The sequence below is a fragment of the Ictalurus furcatus genome, chromosome 10 (genome assembly GCF_023375685.1).
Source record: "Ictalurus furcatus strain D&B chromosome 10, Billie_1.0, whole genome shotgun sequence".
In the NCBI taxonomy this organism is placed as follows: domain Eukaryota; kingdom Metazoa; phylum Chordata; class Actinopteri; order Siluriformes; family Ictaluridae; genus Ictalurus; species Ictalurus furcatus.
Genome location: NC_071264.1, coordinates 12,945,016 through 12,971,007, shown reverse-complemented (window position 1 = coordinate 12,971,007; position 25,992 = coordinate 12,945,016). Strand labels below are relative to the sequence as shown.

Below are 25,992 nucleotides of genomic sequence, written 5' to 3'. Positions count from 1 at the left end.
TTGCCCGTCCACTCAGATAGCGAGCTCTGCGGTAAGCCACGCCCCTCGGGCCTTTCGTGCTTACTCCACCAAGCTTTATTCCACCGAGGGCTCGCCTCCAGACGCTCTCTTTGTCCTGATTGGTTTTTCTCGTTTGTCAATCACCAATCATTTCCAGCGTTCTCGGTAATGTGCAGTTCATAGGCTACAAAAAGCAAACGGGGCTGATGCGCGATGAGCTTGAAATAATTCGTTTATTAATTAGAAGACCCCGGTGGCGGTTAGATATAAGCATACATTTAAAATATATATATATAGTAAAACATTCCTGGAATGTTGTAGAAAGAAATGAATTATCATGGTCATGCTTTAAGGTACAGCTAGCTAGTTAGCGTCACTACTTTTAGCTTGCTGGCTATCGGGGTTTTTCGGTGGGTTAACTGCGCTGTAAAGCGACGGTTTGCAGTTAACTAACCCGCTATAGTCAACCGCATACGGCTGCAGACAGCACCGACTGGCGCTGTAATGGTTTCCATTCTGCCGCTGTTCGCGGTCTGTGGGCTAGTTTTTTAGCTAGCTAGCGCGTTTGTTAGCTCGGTTAGCTGATGGACGGTTTTGCGGGCGCTCTGTGCGACTACTCTGGCGTTGTTTGGTTTCGGTACTGGGGTGCTTAGCTAGGCTAGTTAGCAGAAATCCAGTACGGATGTCTCGGCAGGCAGCTTTGTCCCGTAGTCACCGGGACAACTCGAGTTGGTAGTCAGCATATCAAACGGCAGTGAAGGAGTGTCCGTGGTACGAGCTGATTCCAGCTTTAACAGGTAGCAAGACGTGTTAAATAGACAGCTGGTCTCGGATATCATCCAGCCGCACACTAATAACGTTAGCGCTCATGCTAACTAAACCAGCTTCGAGTGCTGTCGCCTTGCTCCGTCTGGCAGTGGAGCAGCTGTAGGGTTGTCCGTTTTTCGCGATTCTGTTCAACATAAGATTGACGGATTCAGGGCCTAGATCCTTTCCTATCTGCTATCCTCCTTAACTCGTTTTTCATCTGGCTAGCTAGTCAGCAGGACCTTCTGTTTTTTAATTTGTAATTATTTTTAAATATATATACACACATCGAAAGGCCTACGCGATGTGCATCATTTTTAGCAGCTAACATAATTTCTCGTCGTGTTTGTTGCTGCATCGAAACGCTGAAAAACCGGAACCACCTGCTAGCAGCAGCCTTCGTGCTTCTTTGAGGAAAAAGTCGGATCTTTTTCTGAACCACTGCGGCGATGACGCTGGAGTCGATGATGGCCTGCTGCTTGAGTGAGGAGGCCAAGGAGTCGAAGAGGATCAACGCCGAGATCGATAAACAGCTTCGCCGAGACAAGCGAGACGCGAGGAGGGAGCTCAAACTTCTCCTCCTGGGTATGTGTTTGATTTTAAAAGCAGACTGTAAACAGTGAGCGACAAAGCTGCTGAAATGTCTTAACATGGCTGTTAGACCTTCCTGCTAGCAGGCATGCGAGCCCCATAAATCTCATGTCATTTATTTATTTATTTATTTATTTATTTATTTAGCTTTTTGTTGCAATAAACAGCGTTTTGATTGCATCGAGAGATGATGATGAGGTTTTATGAGATTGATGCCAGCTTGCCAGGTAATGTGAAAAAGACTGATCAGCATTGTGGTGTTCGTGTTGACTGAGTAGCTGAGACAGAAAATATTACAGTATAAATCTATATTCTCGGGGAAGAGTAAAGCACACAAACCCACTCCGCAGACCTGAAGATGCTTCTACTGGGAGGTGTGTGAGATTATTTTTTACAAGCGTGAAGAACACATGGAGATAATGTCATATGACTGAGTAAATTCACCTATCTTATCATAGCAGTCCATATTTCACCCCTTCATGTTTTATTTCTGAACAATTCCTGTAAAATAAATATGAAGGTGGGTATTGCGATTGCCCCAGGAGTTAAGATGTGTCCTGTTTCATGTTCAGTTGAGAAAATGACATGTTCATATTGCATAAAAATGATAAGGTGGTTCTTGAAGTAAACTTTTCATATGGGTGATTTATTTATTTATTTTTGCCCCAGACTGCACACAAGGGTTACACATGGGATGTTAAACAGACTCGCTCAGTACGGATTTATTTTACAAGCAAACAAAAAATAGGTACATTAGAAATGTCTACAATAATAATTTAGCTATTTATTGGAGCCATAAGGTTTTTTTTAAAAAAAAAGGGGGGTTTTCTAAATTTTCTGTGCAGTTTTTATTAAAATTATGTTTAGATTTTAGTTGTCTTTACTTAAGCTGGGCTCACACCGTACGATTTTGGCCACAATTTGGTCGTCTGAGACAGATTTTGAGAATCCTAAAAGATTCCTATAATCCTAGGCCAAAATCTGTAGTCTTTGATTGCTAGTTTGACATGTTCCCAGATTAACGGCTGTTGCGAGAATTTTTCCTCTGATTAAACTCCGGCAGTGTCAGAAGATTTGAGGCACAGTCCTGTAGTGTGGCTTCTCCTACTCTGTACGAGTCTCCTTGCGTGCGTCCGATTTTTCTCGTCATGACTGTTGTACAGTCTGACATTAATGACAACCGAGATCCTACAGTGTGACATGGCTTACAGCGGGGATCGTGTTCGTACAGTCGGACAAGCAACAGTCGCAAAGGGCTTTTCAAAATCGCACAGTGCGTACCAGCTTTAGCGGTGTAGTAAAATTCGAAAGTCCTTGACCTGCTCCATGGTGGTGCAACAGAAAAGCGTTCTCCGTATTGTCGTGAAATTGCGAGTTCAAATCCCACCAAAGCCACAGCCATCTGTGGTCTGGAGCGAAGGGAGCAAACTGGGAGGGACCGCGTGCAACACTAGGCGTGTATGCAGAAGAGGTCAGAAAGCACTTGCCTCCAAACGTGCCACACTGCCGTGTGTTGCAGCAGTTTGTATAAAAAAAAAGTCTGGTAGGTTTTCATGTGTATCACAGTAAGCACGTGTTGGCCTTCACCCTCCCAGGTTGGTAGCTGGAGTATGATCGGGGAGAGTTGACTGGTGAGAGGCAATTGGCAAAATCAAATTGGGGGAGGGGAAAAAAAATCATGGCTTTGCTTCACTGATTCCTGGGGGGGTTTCAGACGAACTTGGAGAACCATGGATGTATAGCAGTTATTCCCAGACTATGGGTTATAGTGTTGTTAACATTAGTAAGATAAGTAAGACTGTTATACCAATGTATCTGTGCATTTTGTGTGGTGGGTTTTTTTTTTGTTTGTTTTTTTGTTTTTTGTTTTGTTTTTTCCTCCCTCCCAACAACCAGAACCTCATTATTCATTTTATGTGTAAATATGAACTGCTGTGCAAATTTTCTGCAGTCATAAATTCTTGTCTCTGTCTGTTCAATATTTACAATTGGCTTGGGTTTTGTTTTTGCTAAACAAGATTACTTAAAACCCAAGTAGCGCAATTAAAAAGCTGCCGAGACGCACTCATCAGACATGACGCCAAAGTCCACTCTCCACCTTTTGGATCGAATTACATATAACGTGCATGCAAATGTGGGTTTTATGCAGTGTGTGCAGTTTAGGAAACTTAAACAGTTCATTCAGAATCTGCAATCGGGAGGAATTTATTCAGATTATTAAACCTTTTGCTTGTAAACATAGCAACGGAGTAGTGCGTGGTAGGTGAAAATTAGCTACTACTCGTATGAGGGTTTTTCTGTGGATTGGTCAGTGTCCAGGTAAGGTTCTAATTTGGTGGAAATCACTCACAAGCTAAAGAGTGACACGTGCCATGTTTGGTTCTGCACACTGAATCACAGTACAAACACATTGAACAAATGGGTAAGTTGCATGTTTCTGAACTAATTTTAATTGGATTTGAAACCACATCCAAATGTGGCTTGAATTCAGTTGGGGGAAAATTTGATGTATTTTTATTTATTTATTTATTTATTTGTTATTTTTCTGCTGTTCAGACTGCTGAAAATCATTCATGTGTAAATCAGGTGTCAGGAAATCAGATTTGAGTTTCCGAAGTCTGCTTGAAGTTGCACAGGAGTAATATAACTCTGTGAAATGGTTTAAGTTTGGCAAATGTGGTTTATTTTTCAAATGTTGTGGTTGCAACTCATGTTACCACTCCCCTGTTTTTTCATAATAGCTTGTTTTTCCCAATATTAGCCTTTTATTCACAACTCAAGCCAATGTGCAGAACTGCAGTCTTGGTTGTGCTTTGGTCTTGGAGACATTAAAGAATGCTGTTATGAATACATGTGGAAGTTAATAGCTGAAAATCAAATAGACAGAAGTTAATCAGTGAGGTTGCCATGTGATGTGGCTCCATGAACTTTTACATTGTTCCTCTGAGTTTGCACTGAAGAATGTAGAAACGAGGCACCTAATTAGATCAGAGACTTAATTTGAATCTTGGGTTGAAGAGCAGGATTTTAGGACAATGTGCCAAAATCGGTAACGTATCCCAAAATCCAGACTTTTCCTTCTGTAGCATGTACACTTATAGAAGACACTTGTATTTGATTAGTCACTACCAATTGGTTTGAGTTGTTATGATGGAGTGCGTTACAAATGTGTCGTCCAGGTTCCGATAAATTTTTTTGGATGTTTTGTTGATGGATTTGTGCAAACGTTAGCGAGCATGTGTAGTGTAATGTGTACTTCAGCACATGGTCATGAGCCTGATCTTGTGCTGTTGTGTTAAAAGCATCAATAAAAGCCCTGCGTTGTGCAGCCTGTGTGCTCAGTAAGTCCATACCCAGCCACAGAAAACACAAGTAGCTTTTATGAGGTCTTTTTGGAAGGGGAAAAGGAAAAAAGATATGCAATAAGGAAACAAGGCTAGAAGCTTTTGACCACTCATTAACAGTTATTCAAGCCTAGTCTTCATACAGGCTTTTGTGAATGGTTCAGGATGTGGTACACTGTTGGGAAGTGAGGAGTATAATTGAGATTGGGAGTTCACTATGTAAAATCCATTACATAACCATTTACTTGTCCTCGTCAAGGGGTGAGGCCTAATGCTGATCTGGTATACTGGAGTTTGTGGGTATTCCCCCTGATAACCCCCACCCACCCACTTCTTTCTCTAAGACATATAAAGCCAGCTAATTGTATCTTTACAAACTGCTGCTTGTGCTGCGTGTCAGGGCCGCGTAACACCCCCAGTGGTGTTATCTGCTCTCTTCGACATTCATGGGCTCTTGGATGCCCACAATTGGTTAGAGTCACAGAGATTGACGGGAAGAGCGAGTATGCCATCCATTCCACCCAGAGAGCATGGCCAGTTTGACTTTTGGCCATGTATATGGCTGTGCCATCATTAGGGTTTGAACTTGCAATCTTCCAGTAATAGGGTGAACACTGTTCTTTCGCGCCGCCCGAGCTTGTGTATATATTTTGTGCTCTGGTAGCCATTTTTTCCTCACACACACACACACATCTGTTTCTGGATCCGACGCCTAATCTAAGTCTGGGTTCAGTTTCAGCTGTCATTTTATGGCAGGGTGTGATTTTCCCCAACAAATCTGATCACAGGTCTGTTTGTATCTTGGGAAACTGGCACACTCGCCATCAAAAAACATTACCTGTGGAAGTAAGAGGAGTGTCTCTGGAGCTTATTAGGTGGTTATTCTATGATGGTTTTAAAATACTACTCGTAATAAAATAAAGATTTTGAAATTAAACCAGGCATCTCCTTTTAAGTTAAAATATGCTGAACTGTTGAGCATGAGACAGAGTTTGAAAAATATTGAAACTAAATTTCAACTAACGGCTGTGCTCTCACCCAAATACAGACAAGTGTGCCAATAATTCAGTCGTTTGTGACTGAGTTTCATATCTGACTGCATGAAAGCAAAAACCACCCACTCCCATGAACTTTTTTGGTAGGGTCCTGCAGGATCCTAGTTTCGTGTGTAGTTTAAGTATATTGCTCTCTATGTAGGACACGAAGTGAATAGAAATCCATTTGGGTTTTGTCAGGTTTTACTTGGTCACAGATTAGAAATGTAAAATGAAGCTTACTAGAGATGAAGGAACATCACTATGGGTAAATAAATGCCTTTAAAGGAGCAATATTGTGATTTTTAAATGTAAATTATTGTTTATTGGGTGTAATAGAATAGGTTAACATGCTTTAATATTCATAAGTCACATACTGTACATTATTGCAGTACCTCTATTCCCAGGCTGCCTGAAACGTTCTGATTTCTAGAAAAGCCCCGCCTTTCGAAAAGTCCAGAGTGATCTGATTGGCCAGGTGACTCGTTGGGTTGTGTTTGGCCAAAAACCTCAAGCATGTGTCAGAAATATAATGCTCCTTGGGTTAGCTTCTAAAGCAATTCTAAGCTCGTAACCAACATGTTGCTTTTACCGTTCAAGCCTGAGTGAGATTCCGAAAATATGGATGATTAAGCAGAACCAACTTTACAAACACGACTTGAGCAGAACGCTTCACAGTGGTAAGCTTTTATTTTGTAACTCTCTTACCTTTCTGATATGATGTAAATGCTGATGCCCGCTGATGGGCCTAACTATGCTGTACACAGCTTCTGTGTGTCCATGTGTACTCATGCAATATATATTTGGAAAGCTATGATTCTTGTAATTTGATTGATGTAAACCATTTCAAAATACAATCACAGCAGCTACTATCAACGTCTGCCAGACCACCAACATACAAACAAACAAACAAAAAAAACTTTAGCTACCATGTTAGAAGGCCACAACTGAGCCACAACACAACTCTGCATTTGAGCAGTCAATAGCGGATACTTCATAAAATAATCAAACACACTCACAGGTTCTGATTCAGAAGCACAAGATTGTCAGAGCAAAGTGGGAATCGCCTCACTTTTCAGGAGTAGCATTCGTGTATAGCCTGCGTTGTACTCGCCCAGGTTCAGGAAGCTGTCCTCTGTAAAATGCGCTGTGTAGAAATGTTTGGGTTGTACTGCTCAGGAACAGCATTAGAAGCAAACAGTACCCACTGATTCCTAATTTTGTCCGTTTTCAGAAGGCAAACAGGGTTCAGCGTCTCCGCGACATGGCGTCTGAATTCACTGAAGCCTCGCCTTCTTGCTTCACGCCTGCCTTTTGGTGGGATTATGCTATGCACGCTGTGACGTAAACATGTTATGGAAGTAAATCTGGACTTGGAACCTGGTGTGTTTTGGCAGGTCTGGAGCAGTGTTCTGTTAGATAAAATGAATCCCTTTGGGGATTTGAGCTTTGTGACTTTGCAGATCTTATACATGCACAAACAGATACGTTACACACCCAGACAAAAGGAAAACATTAAAAATCATATGACTCCTTTAACACAAAGCCCACCTCACCCCATATAATCAGACCAGACTAGCAAAACTGTGACAGAAAAAGGTAAAGAAAGTAGCTCACTCATGTCATAATGCTATTTTCAGGTTAACCTTGACCTCAATGTCAAACCAGTCTACGTAATCACTAGGCCTCCTACTGTCTGCACGGGTTCGTCAACCAACAATATATGAATAGTGATTTAAGAGAGATTTTTCTCACAGAAGTGTCTTCTTTCAACATTGGCTTAAAAATAATTTAGTGTATATTAAATTGACAGGACAACCAGACCTTATTTTGGCCTAGCAGTCCGAGTGGGTAGGTCCAGCCCCCTTAGGCCCACTCACTGTGACAGGCCTGGTGAAGGATTTGACTTTCAGTGGTGATATTCTACCCTATTATTAATTTAATGCTGTGCATTGGTAAGCGCTCAGCCGAAATGCCAACTGAAAGTAAAAGGGCTATGGGTATGATCATTTTCTTCAATTAATATCATGGTTTGGATGTTAGAAGATGTAGTTTTACTTTAATTGTTTGTTTTTTAGTTTGAGGCCTTAACGCTATAGCCATACTCATACAGATTACTTATTTTTTCACACTAGTATGTTGTTTTTGGACTCTGGATCGATTACCCCTAGAGTTCTGTACATTTTGGGAAGCTGCTTTTGATCCAGAACTGATCGCAGTTTTCAATAGGATCAGAGGTCTGGGGCTTGCTTTCACCGAACCATGGTGTCCTCTGCATCAGCTGTGTAAGCTGTCTGCTCTTGATGCTGCATACAGAGTAACATGAACTTGCCACATGACTTCCTGAAGGCTTTATTGATGTATGCGACCATGCGTTCCATGCGACTGGAGCCCTGTAATTAGCTCACGTTTCTAGTTCAAGTGCTTGCACTGAGCGTATTGAGAAAAACGCAAGCGTCATGATGGCCTGCATGGCTAATCTTCTTTGTTTGCAGGTATTCCTGCAAGACGACATGCCTTCAATCCACAAAACTGTTCTTCACTTGAATGTTGGTACAGAAGGAAAATAATCAACAATAAATAGATGAACATGGTGCCTTCCATTTTTCAAACCAAAGTGGTGTATGGAATTGTGCAATTAATCCACAGTGCAGAAGGACGACTTCTATGCGAATGCTAACCAATGACTGAGCCCGTCCTCTAAACAAGCCTAGAATTGGTCTTGGGTGCAGCCATGATCATTTGGGCCAGGTGTAGTCAAGTGCCAGGGGATCGTTTTGACCTGGAAGACTGTATTTGTTGTACAGTTCTTAATGTGCTGGGAGTATTTTCTGTGATGATATCGTTAAAATCATGCTTTAGATGTTGTAGAATGATTGTTCAAAGATTGTAATGGATCATTAGACTGCATGTGTCACTGTTTTACTAAATGCCATTGTAGTAGCTTAATTTTTTGCATTAAGTATGCATCAACGTGAGTGCAAAATTTCTTGCGGAAACAGAGTCTCCTGAAGTGGCACTGCATGACTATCATATAGCTGCTCATTTTGTTCATTGTGCGATTTGCTTGTGTATATCTTCCAGCCTTCTGGATCTCTGCAGTGGCTACTCGCAGTTGTCTGTAGTGCTGAATTGGTTGTTGGGCTGCAGTCTAATACATTTTAGAATGATAGAAATCGCAGACTTCTTGGCAGGAAAGAGCACTGAGAAATGAGGGATGGCTTACGGCAGTGGAGATAAGCTAGAGTCGGAAAGCAGTGCAGAATGTGAACTAAGATACAGCCATAGTCATGCTTGTTGTAAATATAAACTGTAAAATTAAATTCTATATCATACACAGGTCAGTACAGTGCCCTCCACTAATATTGTCACCCTTGGGGAAATATGAGCAAAGAAGTCTGTGAAAAATTCTTTGTTTAAACTTTTGATCTTTTGTTCAAAGAAATTCACAAATACTCTCATGGATCTCAAACAATTGCAAATGCACCTCAGGTTTATCCAAAAAAGTATCGTCGTTAAATATAGGTGTGCAACAATTATTGGCACCTTTTTAGTCAATACTTTGTGCTACCTCCCAAGATCACAGCTGAGTCTTCTCCTATAATGCCTGATGAGGTTGGAGAATACATGGCAAGGCATCTGAGACCATTCCTCCATACAGAATCTCTCCAGATCCTTCACATTTTGAGGTCCAAGATGGTGGACTCTCCCCTTCAGTTCACCTCAGAGGTTTTCTATGGGTTTCAAGTCAGGGGACTGGGATGGCCATGGCAGGACCTTGATTTTTTTAGGTCAGATCATGTTTCCAATTATTGTCCTGCTGGAAGATTCAACCATGGCCCATTTTAAGCTTTCTGGCAGAGGCAGTCAGGTTTTAATTTAATATCTGTTGATATTTGATTGTCCATGATGCCATGTATCCTAACAAAATGTCCAGGTCCTCTGGCAGAAAAACAGCCCCAAAACTTTAAAGAGCCACCTAGGGATGAAACGGGTACCGGTTTCACGATAAACCACGATTAAATGTGACACAGTAATACTAACCGTTGGGAATTTTATCATTAAAACCGTGCACAATTTATCGTGATTTGTAAACCTCATGATAAATGCTGTCCACACACACACCCAGCATGAGTCTGACGCAGGTGCATCATGCAACATTTGTATTTTGAACGTGAAAACGGACGCTACAATTATAAACTGGACGTGTCTGCTCAATTCAGCATGAGCCGAATGAGTCAGAGTCGCAGCACAGATCAGCAGGAGTCAGATTTCATTCATCACGTTACGAGAGTGAGGTGAGACGATGGTGGAAGTCTTTGTTTAATATAAGTAAGCTTGCCATTGTACTGTTTGTTGTTTTTCATTAAGGATAATAATGTACCCACCATTCAGGCAATTGCCCTCCCTAAATCGGCGCTAAAGTGAAATGACCACGAGCATTCATAAGCGATTTAAAAGCCGGGGGGGGGGAGTGCCTATGAAGCCCCCTTTCGCAGCAACTTTCTTCGTTCAAGCTCTGCAGACGAGGTTACCATCTTGTATTAAGTGTCCTTCAGCATTTTTATAAAATCCAAAATATGACCACACTTCAGATTTGGTCCTCTTGTGGAAGGTTGGAAAATTTCCCGAGCGCCTTCGCTCCCTTCAGCCATGTTCTCTAATTGAGCTAAATGATCGCAACAAGCCTAGTTATGACCATCCATCACTTTTATAGTCAAATATAAAACCTGTTTAAACGACTTCCGTGTGTGTATCAGTAAGTTTTGCACATTTGAACAATATTGTGATAACACTGATAACTGTGATGGTTTTGGTCACAATAATCGTGATATGAAATTTGTATACCGTTATATCTCTAGATCAACCACCGTATTTAACCGTGGGCATGAGGAACTTTTCCATATGGCTACCTCTGTGTGCACCAAAACCACCTCTGGTGTTTATTGCCAAAAAACTCTATTTTGGTTTCATCTAACCATAGAACCCGATCCCATTATTAGTGGAGGGTACTGTAAGTGTTCTAGAGAGCATTCATTTGGACAAACACAAGATTAGTACAGGATGAGTCAACAAAGAAGTTTTAATTCTTTTCCCAGAGGTATAGTATCTCCAGTACACTCCCCCCAATATAATCTCTTGTATTGGTGTGCATAACACTAAGGGGTGTGTAAAAATGCTCTGAAACACTGTTTTTGATTTCAGGGGCACTTGAACACTTAACAGTTTCGACTCTGATAGTAGTTTATGTAATCACCATCTATCCACATTTTTGTAGTAGGAGATACTTTTAAGCGATATTCCATGATACCCCTGTGTGGTTTTCTTCTTTCCAAAAGCAGAATCGGCAACAACAACAACAAAAGACCCTGGCAATTTGTGATCTTATGCGATTAGTGAGCTCCTGTCTCATGAATGCAGTGTGTGTGGAATCAGTGAGGTTATATATCTGGTGTTTGGACTTGGTAACATTAGTCTCTGAATGATGGTGCTTTAATGGATCATCAGGAAGTGCTTTGTCAGCGTGGTCCTGCGTTGTCAGTTTGACTTATTGAGAGTCCTGCAGCTGTTTTCATGCTTCTATGATGGAGCTTTAAAATTTTCAATATCCACATTCATGCTTGTTCCTTCTGATGTTTCAGCCATCTGCCTGTTGAACAGTTGCATCCGGTTTCATCTGAACGTAATGAGTTTATAGTTTAGGCTGCCAGTTGTGTGTTTGGTTCAAGTTCGTGTTTGCTTTTGCTGTTTTATTGTCTTGTTCTCACACTGTGTTTTGTATGTGTGCGCTCTTGTTCAGCGAGAGAGGCTAGGCTGTAAGAACGAGGCCGAGGTGTGTGTGTGTGTGTGTGTGAGAGAGAGAGAGAGAGAGAGAGAGAGAGAAGAAGAAGAAGAAAGTGTGTTGGCGTCCTCCACAACCGCTCCCCATATCAGCCCACACTACTGCTGCACACGAACGCACGCTGTTGCTGTGTCACATGATGCTCATGAAATGCAAGAGAGGGAGCTGAGGATTGGTTTTTACGTGCTTTAAAAGATGCAGTTATTTAACTGGATATCCACTGGTTAGTACAGTAATGCTGGTGACTCGCTTCTTTCCGTTGTAGCAACAGAGGTATTTTTGACTGATCCACTGCTTTATGCAGGAACACCTTACTTCTGGGAGGTTTCTGTATATAGTGCTCTGCATCTAATACTTGCCTGGTTAGTCTATCTACTCTGTAATATCCGTGTGATGCGCAGATACGCAATGACTCAGAGTTGCGGAGCTGAGTGGGGTTTTTTTTTTCCTTTTTCTTTTGGGGCACACCCAGCCTGGATCAAACTTTATTCTCATGCTACAGATTATCAAAGCCTTTTGTACACATTATTCTAGCACAATTGTTGGCACCTTTTTCTTTCTTCTTTTCATTTGGTAACACTTTCCTCAAGAATTCCAGTGCTTTCCCCTTTTCTATTAATGATTAATAATCCCATATTAAGGTTAGGCCTGTGGTTATGGGCTTCCGTCTCTCTTAAAGTGCTTTAAACCACAGATGCTAATAGGCTTGTTGGTGATCTTAACATGGGTCCAGCCCTGCTGCCAAATCTAAAACAGTAGAACACTTCTGTATTTCATGGTTCATTTACAATCCATCCTATGCATGCATGTTTATTTGCTGTACTTAAGCCTTGTCCACATGTGTATATGGGTATCTTTTTTGGTCTCCCATCCACAGGGGGCACTGAAAAGGAAGCTTTAAAAAAAAAAAAAACCTCACAGGTGGAGAAATGCTAAAATGTAATTTTCACTGTTTTCTTAGGGACATGAGAAATACATGTTTATTGAAAAAGCTGATGTCGCAGCTCTACCTCGCGTGTGTCTGTTATTGTTATTTTGCTTGTTTATCATGGCTGCTGATTTGGTTGTTACTTCATGGTTGGTAATTTCATACTTGATGACGTGTTTAATTTAATTGAACTTTTTTTTTGGTTACACCCTCTTGCGAAGATGTCAGAATGTGAGTCACTGCTCCAGTGCTACACACCGCACTGCAAACGGAGATTGTTGATCAGACCCAAGTGTAACCTTAATCAGTAAACCTCCTCATTCCACACTTATGAATCCTGGTGATTGTCACTTTGGGCCATGTTGGGTTTTCTTCCCCTTATTTCGCCTTCTCTTCTGCTGTTCTTAAGGCGTTGTACATTGGGGCTGGTCTGCTTATGTGAGCATTTTCAAATCATTTTACATTTTTGTATGGATCTAGTAGTGCTGGGTGATTTTCATGATTAATTCGAATGAATGTTTTTTCAGGTGATTTTCAAAATGCTTTAATCAATAGTTTTCAGGTTTACATATGCATATTAAAAAAACAAAAAAGGCTTTAAATGCTATTTTAAACCGATATGAAGGACCTGGATGATGCACTTGGATAAAAAAAAAACAACAATACTTTAGACAGGCAGCACTTCACCGAGGCCTGAGTTTGTAGATGGAAATATCACATCAGTGATGAGGAATTGGTACATTCGACTTGCCTCTGTTCGCGGTTCAGAGTTGCATCATTTTTGATCTCAGCACGTTTGACTGATGCAGTGAAAAAACAGATGCCTCCATGTTTTCTTTTGTTAGCAACAAGCTACCCCACTAACGCTGATGAGTGATTGATTGTTTTCCTTCTTAAACAGTGAACTGTATAGTCAGTGTTATAGATTTAACAAGTAAATGGGTTTGTATGTAGATTGATCTAAACCAAATACGTGTGTGTATACTGTATAACTTAAACACAGTAGCACTTCTTACCATTATTTCTGATGCTGTGTTGATTTGACATCACTCTGTAAATGGGGAGGGATACGGTGGCCGAGAAGTGCAAAACAAAATATCAAGTCAGAGGAAAAGGTAGGTATAGTTTGCGAATGGAATACTTACAGCTGATTGGACGAGACATCTGTCAGGGTCGGTTATATTAAAAATAAATAAATAAATAGTGTATGGTTTACATAAAAGTATTACGTTTCTCATCAAAACATGATTTCAATGAGCCTTTGTTCGGTGCATTGAAAATACTATAGCTCTAGTACCTGGTTTATGTTAATACTATGTGACTTGATCACACTCGTGGTATAATTTAATTGTCATTAGAAAGTTGTTTAAGTTTAGCATAAGCAATGAATTCACATTTTAATGTAAAATGTAAGATTTTTATGCAAGAATAACTGTCCTCAAGTTCCTTTTACCTGCTGTACTTCCTGTATATCTTGATTGACTGAGGTCTTAGCCAAACTATACCTACCTTTCCCATTTTGTCTGACCTATTTTGTTGTCTGATTTATTTTATTTTTTGACTGTTTTTTTTGCACATCTTGACCACCATAGAAGGAACTTAAGCAGGAATTTCAAGCTGAGAGGGTGCTTTCTTTTGGCTTTTACTTGTTGACGGTTGGGAATTGCAAGTTGTGACTAAGTTGAACGCAGCATTGATTTAGACATTTTCTAGCACTGTTCCATACCTCAAGAAGCGCAACAGGGGGAAAAATGATTGATGCAGTGGCATTTCACATCATGAAAGACATGGTCCCTGTTTACACTGTTGAAAAATAGGGTTCATTAAGTTGTACAAAAATAGTAACGGCACCATCTATAGCAAACGGTGCAAACAATAGTTCTTTTAAATATTCTTTATTTAAATACCTTGTATTTAAAAGAACCATTGTTTGCACTGTTTATTATATGGCACTGTTGCTAATTTTTTTTTTTTGTATATACGGTAATATAACCAAGCCCTAGATGTTTTGGGCAATTTTCTGTGGACGGGAATTTGTTTCGGGTTTATTATTTATTTTATTTTATTTTTTTATTAATGGAAGGGTAAAAACCTACGTTTTCAAAAATACTTGCAAAAACTAAGTAGGCTATTGAATAAATGTAATATTAAAATGCATTGATAATCATTCATTTGCATTAATTTAATAGCAAGGCATTAATTTGCATTGCACAAATCACAATACATAAAAATTGTCAGTTAGGGATGTCGCAATACCAAAAATCTAGTAGTTGGTACCGATACCACCAAAAGTACACGATACTTGGTACCAAAGTCGATACCATGGTGTGGTGGATTTTTTTAAAAAAATAAAAATTTAAAAACGAGAGAGGATTTTAGTTATCAAACACTGTCTGACAATGAGTGGAGGTGCACTCCTAAGCATGCACACACACCCCTTATACTCTGAATGCAAGCATTAGTTTGAATTCACTGATATGGTGGCAGGCCAAAAAGATTTATTAAAAGCATGAACATTTGAATAATTATTAGTGACATTAGGCTACATTTAGCTGACAGGACACGGGCTCAATGGTGATGCATGGTGGCCCATTAGGAGGTAGTTTATAACACTGCAATGTGTTAGTGTCGTTAACAAATAACTGGCTATTGCAAACATTACATGGAGCATAATGTTAGCTGGTTTCACGGCAACAATGCCAGCTGCCTCAAACAAATATAATATAGGACAGTCTTTCAGGTGCTTCGCCAAATTCCATGTGTTTCCTTGCTTTGTTTGAAATGAACGAAAGCATCGGTTGCACACCGGAAACCGATACTAGCTTTCCTCTCTTTTCCTCTCAACGAGTCTGTGCGGCACTAAACTTGTTAAGCTAAGCTAATCTTCTGTAGTTTTTCCCGTGTGCTTGTAGGCGGCGTTCTTCACCACTTGTGGACCGACTAAAACACTTGCGCGTATTTGCTGCCCCATCAGGTCCGGAAGAATCGCAACCGTGGTACCTCCATTAGAATCGGTTCCAATGCTAGTGCAGAAAAACAAGAACCGTCACGTTTTAAGAATGTTGGTACCGAAGTACCAGTTCTCATGACATCCCTATCGTCAGTATAAGGAAAGAAAATCGTGAGGAGGCAATTATTTTGCATTTTTAGTTTGTTGGCCCACAAACTAATGTCCCCCCCCCTTTGCCTTTTCGCTCAAATTCACATTTCTTGGTGACCTGGAATCTACATTAAAATCTCCAGCTTTTACAGTTATACTGAATGTCTCCCATTCACTACATAATCACTCAACTGGATATAATATAATAACTAATAGTGAAGTGATGTTAACATCCTCAGAGGAACAGAGATGCACCTTTTTGTAAGGTCCTGTTAGCAAGTTATGCAAATTGTCAGAAGATTGTTAGCAGGATGCTTTAAGATAATTTGTTTGCTTGAGTTGTGTGTGAAATTTGTATACTATATTCAGCAGGTGTGGTGATGTGGAAAAATATCATATGCCCATGTTTTTACAGATTCACAATATGATGTATCATAGTGGAGCCCCATTCTGAAAAATCTGTAAGTTAACAGATTTAAAAAAAACATGTTATAAATTCTTTAAAAATATTTTTAGCCTTAAAAAGGAAAGGGGAAATTTCATCACGGAAGTGATCATGTAGATTCTAATTTCAAATCAGTTGCTTGTTACAGTACGTACAAGTGAATGGAAGAAAAATGGATCATGATGGCTCTATCACAATTCGTATCATGTCGACATATTAACCAGCCCTTATAGTCACATGCAAGGTGAGTCCACATCAAGTATTTTGTCAGTATAGAAAAAAATCAAACCTGTGAAGTTTAACTAGGTGCTTGGATAATGAGAACTTGATTAGACACCAACTTATTTTTTTTGTGCATGTGTTTTCTAAAACATGCTAAAATTTATGTGATGGGTCTAAAAAGTGACTTCTCTGTTTCAGTGCATTTTTCCGTTTAGCTGTGGAAGTTGAATTTGAGATTTGGCGACCTCCAACTAGACATTTAACTTACTACGTTTATGGGGAAAGATGCATACAATAACATCGATAACTATTTTCCATATAATTAACAGCCCTAAGATTTAGAGCAGACGTCAAATCACACATTACATTGCTTGCTCCATCTAAATGGCCAGCGGTAGGGGGTAGCATTGTTTACAAGCTTCACCGCTTACTTTTGACCACAGAACGATACAGTGCCTGTAAATTTGCATGCAGTTTAATGCCATGCAAACTCTTCCCTCATGATTTCCCTTCTGAAACCAGTTGCTTGTTAGAGATAAGCCTACATCCTACACAGAGGTGTGGGCCATTTATGGTATTTTAAATGCTGTTTTTGTCCATTTTGCCATTGCATACAATGGTTTGCTGTAGGCCTGTGCCTAGTGACTGTGAACCACAGTAAAAGCCCCCAGTGACATTTAACTGGTGTGTGTGTGGGTTTTATTTAATTCATTCATTTATTTATTTATTTTAAATATTTTTTTAGTTCATTTATCGATTTAATTCATACATAGCAAAACATTAGTATTTCCACTTGGGCTGCACGATATGGGAGACGACATTGCAGTGTCTTGTTTTACTGCCATATATTGTGATGTGAAAAAATGCAGGAATTTTCATCAGATGTCTTGAACAGCTCTATGTGCAAAGTAGTAATTACTCTAGAATGAATGGTTGGTGATTTTTTGTAGGGAACTGCATCTGCATAGAAAATAAAAATTCTTTTTAAAAAGCTGAAAAATTACTTTGACTTTTTTGGGTAGTTTAATACAGTGGTTGACTCGTCATGATTACCAGTGTATTAATATAATGCTCTATCAATCCAGGCTAAAGTCGGTGACCCAACATGTCATGATATTAATAAGGCATGTTGCTTGCCCTAAAATAAGGGGGCTCATTTGTGAATGTATAAGAGAAGGGAATCCAGTAGATTACAGGAGGCTATATCTCTGTACTTCAGGTTAAAACTGAGCACTACACTTCATTATCACATTGGGATGCATTATGATATTGGGGGAACATGTGTGACAAAGTAGGCAATTTTAACTTTTTATTCTACAATTACTGAACTAGCAAAGTAATAAACATTTATTATTTTTTATTTATTTAAAAATTTGAAATGAAAATAAGAGCAGCTATACACAATGCATGATGGCATTACATACCGCTTGTAAAGCAACCGGATCATGTTTTTAAAACCCTCTTTGGTGACTGTTAGGGATGTCACAATACCAAAAATCTAATAGTCAGTACCGATACCACCAAAAGTACACGATACTCGATACCAAAGTCCATACAACGGTGTGGTATAAAAAAAATTTTTTTTTAACTCTTGGACATCCTCCTCTGGCTGATACTGGTCAGAAAGAGAGAGATGGGACACGGGCTGAATGGCGATGCATGGTGGCCCATTAGGAGGTAGTGTATAACATTGTGATGCGTTAGCATCGTTAACAAATAACTGGCTATCGCAAACATTACATGGAGCATAATGTTAGCTGGTTTCACGGCAACAATGCCATCTGCCTCAAACGAACATAATATAGGACAGTCTTTCAGGTGCTTCGCCAAATTCCAGGTGTTTCCTTGCTTTGTTTGAAATGAACGATTTCCTCTCAATTAGTCAAGGCAGAGCTAAAATTGTCGCCATCTTCTGTAGTTTTTCCCGTGTGCTTGTAGGTGGTGTTCTTCATCACTTGTGGCCCGCCTAAAACACTTGTGCGTATTTGCTGCCCCTTCAGTTCTGGAAGAATTGCAACCTCTATACCTTCATTACCAACGGTACCTACGCTACTGCAGAAAAACAAGTACAGTCACATTTTAAGAATGTTGGTACCGCAGTATCGGTTCTTGTGACATCCCTAGTGCTAATTGCTATTGATAACTTTTCAGCTCACAAGAGACATTTTATCATTTCAATGATTTCTCTCTGCCGTTGGAACCTTTCTCATATTGTGCTCATTTCGCTGTGCGCACGCGGCGCCTGCATGTCATTGCATGTCACTGCGTGACATTGTTAGACAGAGGTCATGTCTAACATACACGTGTGTGTCCCCTGTGGTCTTAAGTAACCCAAGTTATATGATCATTAAAAAAATTATTTAAAGAAAACACCTGTGGACATCTTTCAGTTCTCAAAGCTCAGGCTGTGGCCTTTAAACTGTGTCTTTAATAAAGAGCATAAGGACGGCAGACCTGAGCATGCAGAGCAGTATCGGTGAGGGTGGTCGTTAAAAATGAATTGCATGCACATATGTATTAGGCTTGCAGCTATAGTCTTAGTTACCGGTGTTACATGGTGTTCGGCCACACTGATTACATACTTGCCCACCACAGCACTGCCCCCACTGTGTTTTTTAAATAGTTTAGTTCAGTTAGAGAACATGCGCTACAATTAAAAACATGTCTGACTCCTTCGGCTCATGCTGAATTGAGCAGAGTCGCAGCACAAATCAGATTTCGTTTATCATGTGACGACCGTGAGGCGAACTGACTGACAAGACGATGGTGGAATATTTTGGAGTTGTTTGTGTTTTTCATTATGTCATTCATCATTTCATTCTATTTGAATTGTTATTGTTGGGGGGGGGGGGCAAGCATCGACGGTGCCGTTTGTCCATAGCAAACTTAATTTCATTTCATTCATTTGCAACTTGGAGAGCTACTGAAAATGGCTGAATGAAAAAGTACTGATTGTTCCAAAGGCTTCTGGTCTTCCTCCATTGCTAATAGGCAGGGCAAGTGTAAAAGGGTCCCCTTAATTGATACTGGCAGCTAAAATTATTATTATTATTATTATTATTATTATTTGTGTGCATGTGTGTGAATATTTTGTGGGGGGAGGGGGGTGAAAAGTTTTTAAAACTGTCATGGCTTCTACTCCGGCTGAAATCTAGGTTAAACTCCACCCCTTGCACCTCCCCCATTTGGATCATTCACCGTTGTTATTTTCCGCACAGTTACTCGATGATTGTGTTACTGGCACAGGTGTGGTTTTTTGTTGTATCGGTATCATAGCTTGCCATTTTATCCATATAGTTGTACTAGTACTAAGAGTTGTGATTGAACAGGGACTAAAATAGGCCTGGCTGTCGGATGGGCATACGAGTCCATTACAAGGCAAGGAATGTTGAGAATGCTCATAAAAGCAGAACAGGGCTCCACACACAGATAGAGCATCTTATTACATGGCTGCTATCTTGCCATGTTCTTGTTTTTCCTTCTAACAGGCCCCACAATTAAATTCTCATGTAATGTTTCCTTCATGTTCTTGCTATGCATTTCGTAGTCAGGATCTCAGCTGCCTGTGGCACCAGTGGAAGTGTCATGGCAGGATTTTGTACTGTCGATCACACTGGTGTCTCAGGCAACATGAAACCTGGCTGCCAGGGTGAGAGTAGGCAAAGTACAAGGAGACAAAATAAATTATCGGCTTTTACTTTGGCCCACAGTTGTCTGAAACAGCTGTGGGCTGGTTTAATGAATGATCTTAAGCGGATGTCTTTAGCTCAGGCGCTCTACCTTCGAATGCCTCTTGAGAAATGACAATTATGTTCATATTGTTTGATGTTGAAAAACATGTTTGTGTGACTTTTTTCAGATTTGCAGGAAGGTCTAAAATGGCAAAACATCTCCAGTTTTTCATATTCATATTTCACATGACCCTGCAAAGCTAAATGTTTAAGGAAAAAAAAAGTGCCCCCCCCCCCCCAAACTACTTCATAGAAAATGAACCCTGACTAAAATAATTGCACTCCATTCATTGGAAATGGAGGTTTATTTTCCCTGCACCATTGTTTCCTAAGCATTTGATCCATTTTTAGCCTTTCAGTTGCATTAGATTGATTTGCTGCACAGATGTAGAGAAGGACATTGAGCAGAGCAACAGCCTGCCTCATCAAATTTTATATTTAGGTATATTGTTGGTTCGAACCAACAATGCTCCATCAAGTAACACAAACATTCAGTGCTGATTAAGTGTACCGCATTTTTAAAAATTTTATTTTTTTTAATAACCGTACTTCTATTTGTGGTCAGTTCCTGTTATTTGCCATGCACAGGGGGTGTGCTGTACTGCTGCTGGCTTACTCTTTGAAATCCAGTTTAGTGTGCACTAAATGCTTTAAAGGGTTACCATGACTACCATGGCTGCACAGGGACCGTGTGTGTCGGTGAGCGTAGCCCAGTTTCTCTCACATTGTGTACCCACCACTGAGGAAATATAAAGGCATGCTGAAGTGAGATTAGAATTGTTCCATGCTATATTTTAGCAAGAGTGCAATTCCATGCAGTATCTGTGATGCTGAGTGTTATTGTTTTGTGTTTTTATTCTGCATCTTTCAAGATGCTTTCTGCTGGTCACGACTCTCATAGAGAAATGGATCATGGGGAAGATTTTGGCCGTGGCCCAACCTACACAGCATGACCTGTTGGGGAACATCAGCAGCATGTTTAAATTTGTCCTTAAATGCTGAGATTCAGGAACTGTTCACTTTGTCAGGACACCATGTAAAAAAAGTCACTTTTTATTTTATTTTTTTATTATTATTGTTTTTTTTTTGCAAAGTCAAGTCTTTAGTCTGTACTCAAAGCAATTTTATTGCACAAGTAAACACTGATGGATTATTTCTAGAGAAAGCACTGCAGTGCACATTATTCAGGGTGCAGTCTTATTCCTGTTTAATGTCAAACTGTACACACTGTAACAATAACTCTTATTTGCTTATGCTTGTATTGAAAGCTTAAAAACAAACATCATAACTTCATTTGCTATCTGGCTAGAATGATAAAACACTTGCTGTCCAGACTAACCTTTATGGGCGTTTAAATGTGTCTTATAAAATTTTATATAATGCTACATTTATTGCACACAGTCATATCCATCATATTAAAGGTGTATTGTTTGACAAAGGGGTGTTTTCTAGAATAAACATAAAACTTCCAGGGCTTTATTTTAGTTTTTTCAATTATTTAAAAAAAAAAAAAGACATGATGAAATATAATTTCACATAGATGACATGATGAAAGATAATTTTGTCCCATCAGTTCTATTTATAAATTTTTTTTACTCCATCTTTGACACATTCAGCTGAAGTCCAGGTTATCAAGTCTATATCCCATTTCGACAGGAAATTAAGGTAATTTGAGCAAAGTAATAGATAAGGAGTGGATGTTGACCATGATGACTGTTCATAAATTCTTGGATTGGTTCCTTTCCCGGTCACCACATGGCCCTATATGAGTCTAAGGTTATGCAACCTAGCTGTTTAATGGGTTTCCCTGATCAGCTTCCTGCCAGCTGTGTCTTTGTGTGTGTGTGTGTGTGTGTGTGTGTGTGTGTGTGTGAGAGAGAGAGAGAGAGAGACTATGAGGTCAGCATGGAGTACAGCTTGACAACCTGTTTTTTCTCCTCTTATTTTAGTCGTCGTGTTTATCACAACAGTAGTTCCACTTGCTTCTTCTGAAATGTGGAACAAGCTGTTTTTAAAGTACCTCTGACTTTGCAGATCACTGGCTTCCCTTGTCATGTGACTTTGTGCTTTTCGAAATCACTTCTCGTCATTCAGCATTGTCATGTTGGTGGTGGTGTCTTGAAGGGGTCGGTGATATTGACATAATTTATTATCATGATATTTTCAAGAGACCGAGACAATGTTTTTCTGTGTATAGTCTTTAGACTGGATAGAAAATTAGTAATCAGTAAACAATGCATGAGAGACTTCCAGTCTTACCACTCTTTGTGTCATAAAGTTATGTACAGGATATAATTAATTACAAGAGAAATTACATTGTAAATGTCCTGAAGAATAAAAAAAAACTATAAATGTATGAATGTACTTATGTGGCCTTTTTTCTGTGTTGAAACCAGCCTGGTGGCTGTGCAAAAACAGTTCTGGCTGATGATTATTTTTCAAAGATACAAACTTATGCTGATTGTCCGGTGGTTCTGCTTCTGGTTTCATAACTCATGATGGAAAAATATGCTTATGCTCATGTTGTCCCTTTGCTACAACTACAGTAAAAACAGTAACTGTAAAAAATTCTTTCCTTGAATACCACTCACTACTAATGGCTTTGCACAGTGAGCACTGTAAATAAATATTGCCCATCGGACATTTTCTTCTATTCTAGTCATGGTAATAGTACTATTTCGATACTCTTTTTTGTTTATGGCATATTTTATACCGTGTGTGTGTGTCCCTCCAGGCACGGGTGAGAGTGGCAAGAGCACCTTCATCAAACAGATGCGCATCATTCATGGCTCGGGTTACACCGACGAGGACAAGCGCAGCTACACGAAGCTCGTCTACCAGAACATATTCACCTCCATGCAGGCCATGATCCGTGCCATGGACCACCTCAAGATCCTGTACAAATACGAGCAGAACAAGGTGCGGACTTGGACATACTGTCCCACAGAGTAAAGCAGATCACCTATTAAAAAACCCCCAAATGTTATTAGTGTAAGGTGAAGAAAATCGATAAGCCATTCGGGGGCATCTGTTAGTCAGTTTATCTCTTTGTCCCTTACCTGTGATAAACACACTGTATGGCACACCTTCAACTGGCATATATCTTTTATTAACTGGTCAGAAAAAACCCCAATATGTTTAATTATTGACACATAATAATATAATTTATTACTTTTCCAGTGTTCAAGACATAACTTAATTTATAATTATTAATGCCATTTCAATAAACAATTCTTCCACCACGTGATGTAGTCTGTTACTAGTAAGCTTTAGCTGGTAAGTAAAATAATGGCAAAGTTTAGTGCATGGATAGAACAATGGCTAAATTGTAGTGGTACATGAGTTTTAAGCTTGGTGCGTTCATATAGAAAAAAGACTGGTCAACATTATAATCAAATGAAATAAAATGCCTCCATATTACTCACTCATAGTTAAACCATAATAACGGTGCGCTCATTTAACACACCACAGTCAACACAAACCAGTATCTAAATCTAGGTACGCAGTCTATTTTGTTTAGTTGTGGGAGCCAACCATCATGATCACAATTAAGATGTGATTTAATTGTACAGCCATAAACCTTAGGCTTTAGAAGCAAATGACCATTTAATTGGTCCTCTGGTATGGCTATAAAAGAGCATGAATTTGATTAAGTGTGAATGTTCAATCATGTTTCAACGACTTTCCAGTGTAGAGTTACTGTAATGTGATCTTGCTGCTGTTAAAGGAATCCCAGTGAACATAATAATTACAAATATTCACTGTGGAGGAAATGATTCTTCCATACCCTAACCCAGGGTTATAACCCAGAATGAGAAATAGACAGGCTTTTGAGACAGTTGTCTCTTCTAGAACATTGTCCATCTCCCAGATGAAAATTTGTACAACAGTGACCAGAATTTGATGTCTATCCAAAGGCCAATGCTCTCCTCGTGAGGGAGGTGGATGTGGAGAAGGTGTGCTCTTTCGACCATCCCTACATCAACGCAATAAAAATGCTGTGGGCCGACCCGGGGATCCAGGAGGCCTACGATCGCAGGAGAGAGTATCAGCTGTCTGACTCCACCAAATAGTGAGTGTCCATGTTCACCAGACACCATTCTGTTTCAGGGCTATAACGATGTCCAGTTATTTTCTGTTAATATGCCAAATGAAATGCATCATTGACATTTTATAAGACTTGTGCCTCATTATGCATATAGATACCTACATTGTACAGCGCCCTCTACTAATATTGGCACCCTTGGTAAATATGAGCAAAGAAGGCTGTAAAAAAAAAAAAAAACTTTGTTGTTTAACCTTCTGATCTTTTGTTCAAAACAAAAATACTCTGCTCTCATGGATAAACAGTTGCAAATGCAACACAGGTTTATCAAAAAAATCTTAAATATAGGTGTGCAACAATTATTGGCACCCCTATGAATTATGAGAAAAATATATATTTTTGAAGTACAGGTGCATCTCAAAATTAGTATATCGTTGATAAGTTCATTGGTCTCTGTAATTTAATTAAAGTTGAACATTCATATATTCTAGATTCATTACTCATAAAGTGAAATATTTCAAGCCTTTTTTTTGTTTTAATCTTGATTACAGCTTATAGCCCATGGAAATCAAAAATCCAGTATCTCAATGTTATAATAAAGAATTTATAATGTAGAAATGTCGACCTTCTGAAAAGTATGTTAATTTATGCACTCAGTACTTGGTCAGGGCTTTAATCCTTTTGCACGAATTACATCAATGCGGTGTGGCATGGAGACTATCAGCACTGCTGAGGTTTTATGGAAGCCCAGGTTGCTTTCATAGCAGCCTTCAGCTCGTCTGTATTGTTGGGTCTGGTGTCTCTCAGAGATTCTCTATGGGGTTCAGGTCAGGAGAGTTGGCTGGCCAATCAAGCACAGCAATACCACGGTCAGCAAACCAGTTACTAGTAGTTTTGGCACTGTGGGCAGGTGCCAAGTCCTGCTGGAAAAGGAAGTCAGCATCTCCATAAAGCTGGTCAGCAGATTGAAGCATGAAGTGATCTAAAATCTCCTGGTAGTTGCTGTATTGACTTTCGACTTGAGAAAACACAGTGGACCAACACCAGCAGATGACATGGCACCCCAAATCATCACTGACTGTGGAAACTTCACACTGGTCTTCAAGCAACTTGGATTCTGTGCACCTCCACTCTTCCTCCAGACTCTTGATTTCCAAATGAAATGCAAAATTTACTTTCATCTCCCCCATGATTGTAGTTGTGTGTACTAGGGATGTTGCAATACCAAAAATCTAGTAGTCGGCACTAGTACACTATACTCAATACCAAAGTCGATACCACGGTGTGGTATAAAAATAAAATTAAAAACTCTCCTGGAGGACATCCTCCTCTTACTGATACTGGCAAAAGGGTGGGGTATTTTTGTTATCAAACACTGTCTGACAATGACTAATAAAACAGTGGAGGCTACAAGTGCTAAGGTGCATTCCTGATATGGTGGCAGGCCAAAAAGATTTATTAAATCCATTAACATTTGAATAATTATTAGTGACATTAGGCTACATTTAGCTGACAGGACACGGGCTGAATGGCGATGCATGGTGGCCCATTAGGAGGTAGTGTAGAACACTGCAATGCGTTAGGGTCGTTAACAAATAACTGGCTATCGCAAACATCACATGGAGCATATTGTTAGCTGGTTTCACATCCACAATGCCAGCTGCCTCAAACGAACATAATAGTGGGCCAGTCTTTCAGGTAGTTTGCCAAATTCCAGGTGTTTTCTCCCTTTGTATGAAATGAACGAAAGCATCGGTTGCACACTGGCTTCAGAGCATCAATTATATGTTGTCATCCGCCTTGAATGTGAAGTATTTCCATATTGAACTCTTAACACCTTTTCTCTCAACGAGTCAGGGTGGAGCTAAATTTGTGTAAAAGTCTTCTGTAGTTTTTCCTGTGT

The 25,992-nt window shown here is 39.7% G+C and overlaps 1 protein-coding gene across 1 annotated transcript in view; it reads left to right on the top strand.

Annotated features, from left to right (window-relative positions):
- The first annotated feature begins 163 nt into the window (after positions 1-163).
- Positions 164-25,992, top strand: part of LOC128614279 (guanine nucleotide-binding protein subunit alpha-11) — a 36,535-nt gene continuing 10,706 nt past the window's right edge. Inside the window, exons 1-3 of the mRNA XM_053635678.1 lie at positions 164-1,392; positions 22,779-22,963; positions 23,962-24,116. Coding sequence (XP_053491653.1) covers positions 1,257-1,392; positions 22,779-22,963; positions 23,962-24,116 — 476 coding nt within the window. The 5' untranslated portion in view covers positions 164-1,256. The remainder of the gene's footprint in view (positions 1,393-22,778; positions 22,964-23,961; positions 24,117-25,992) is intronic.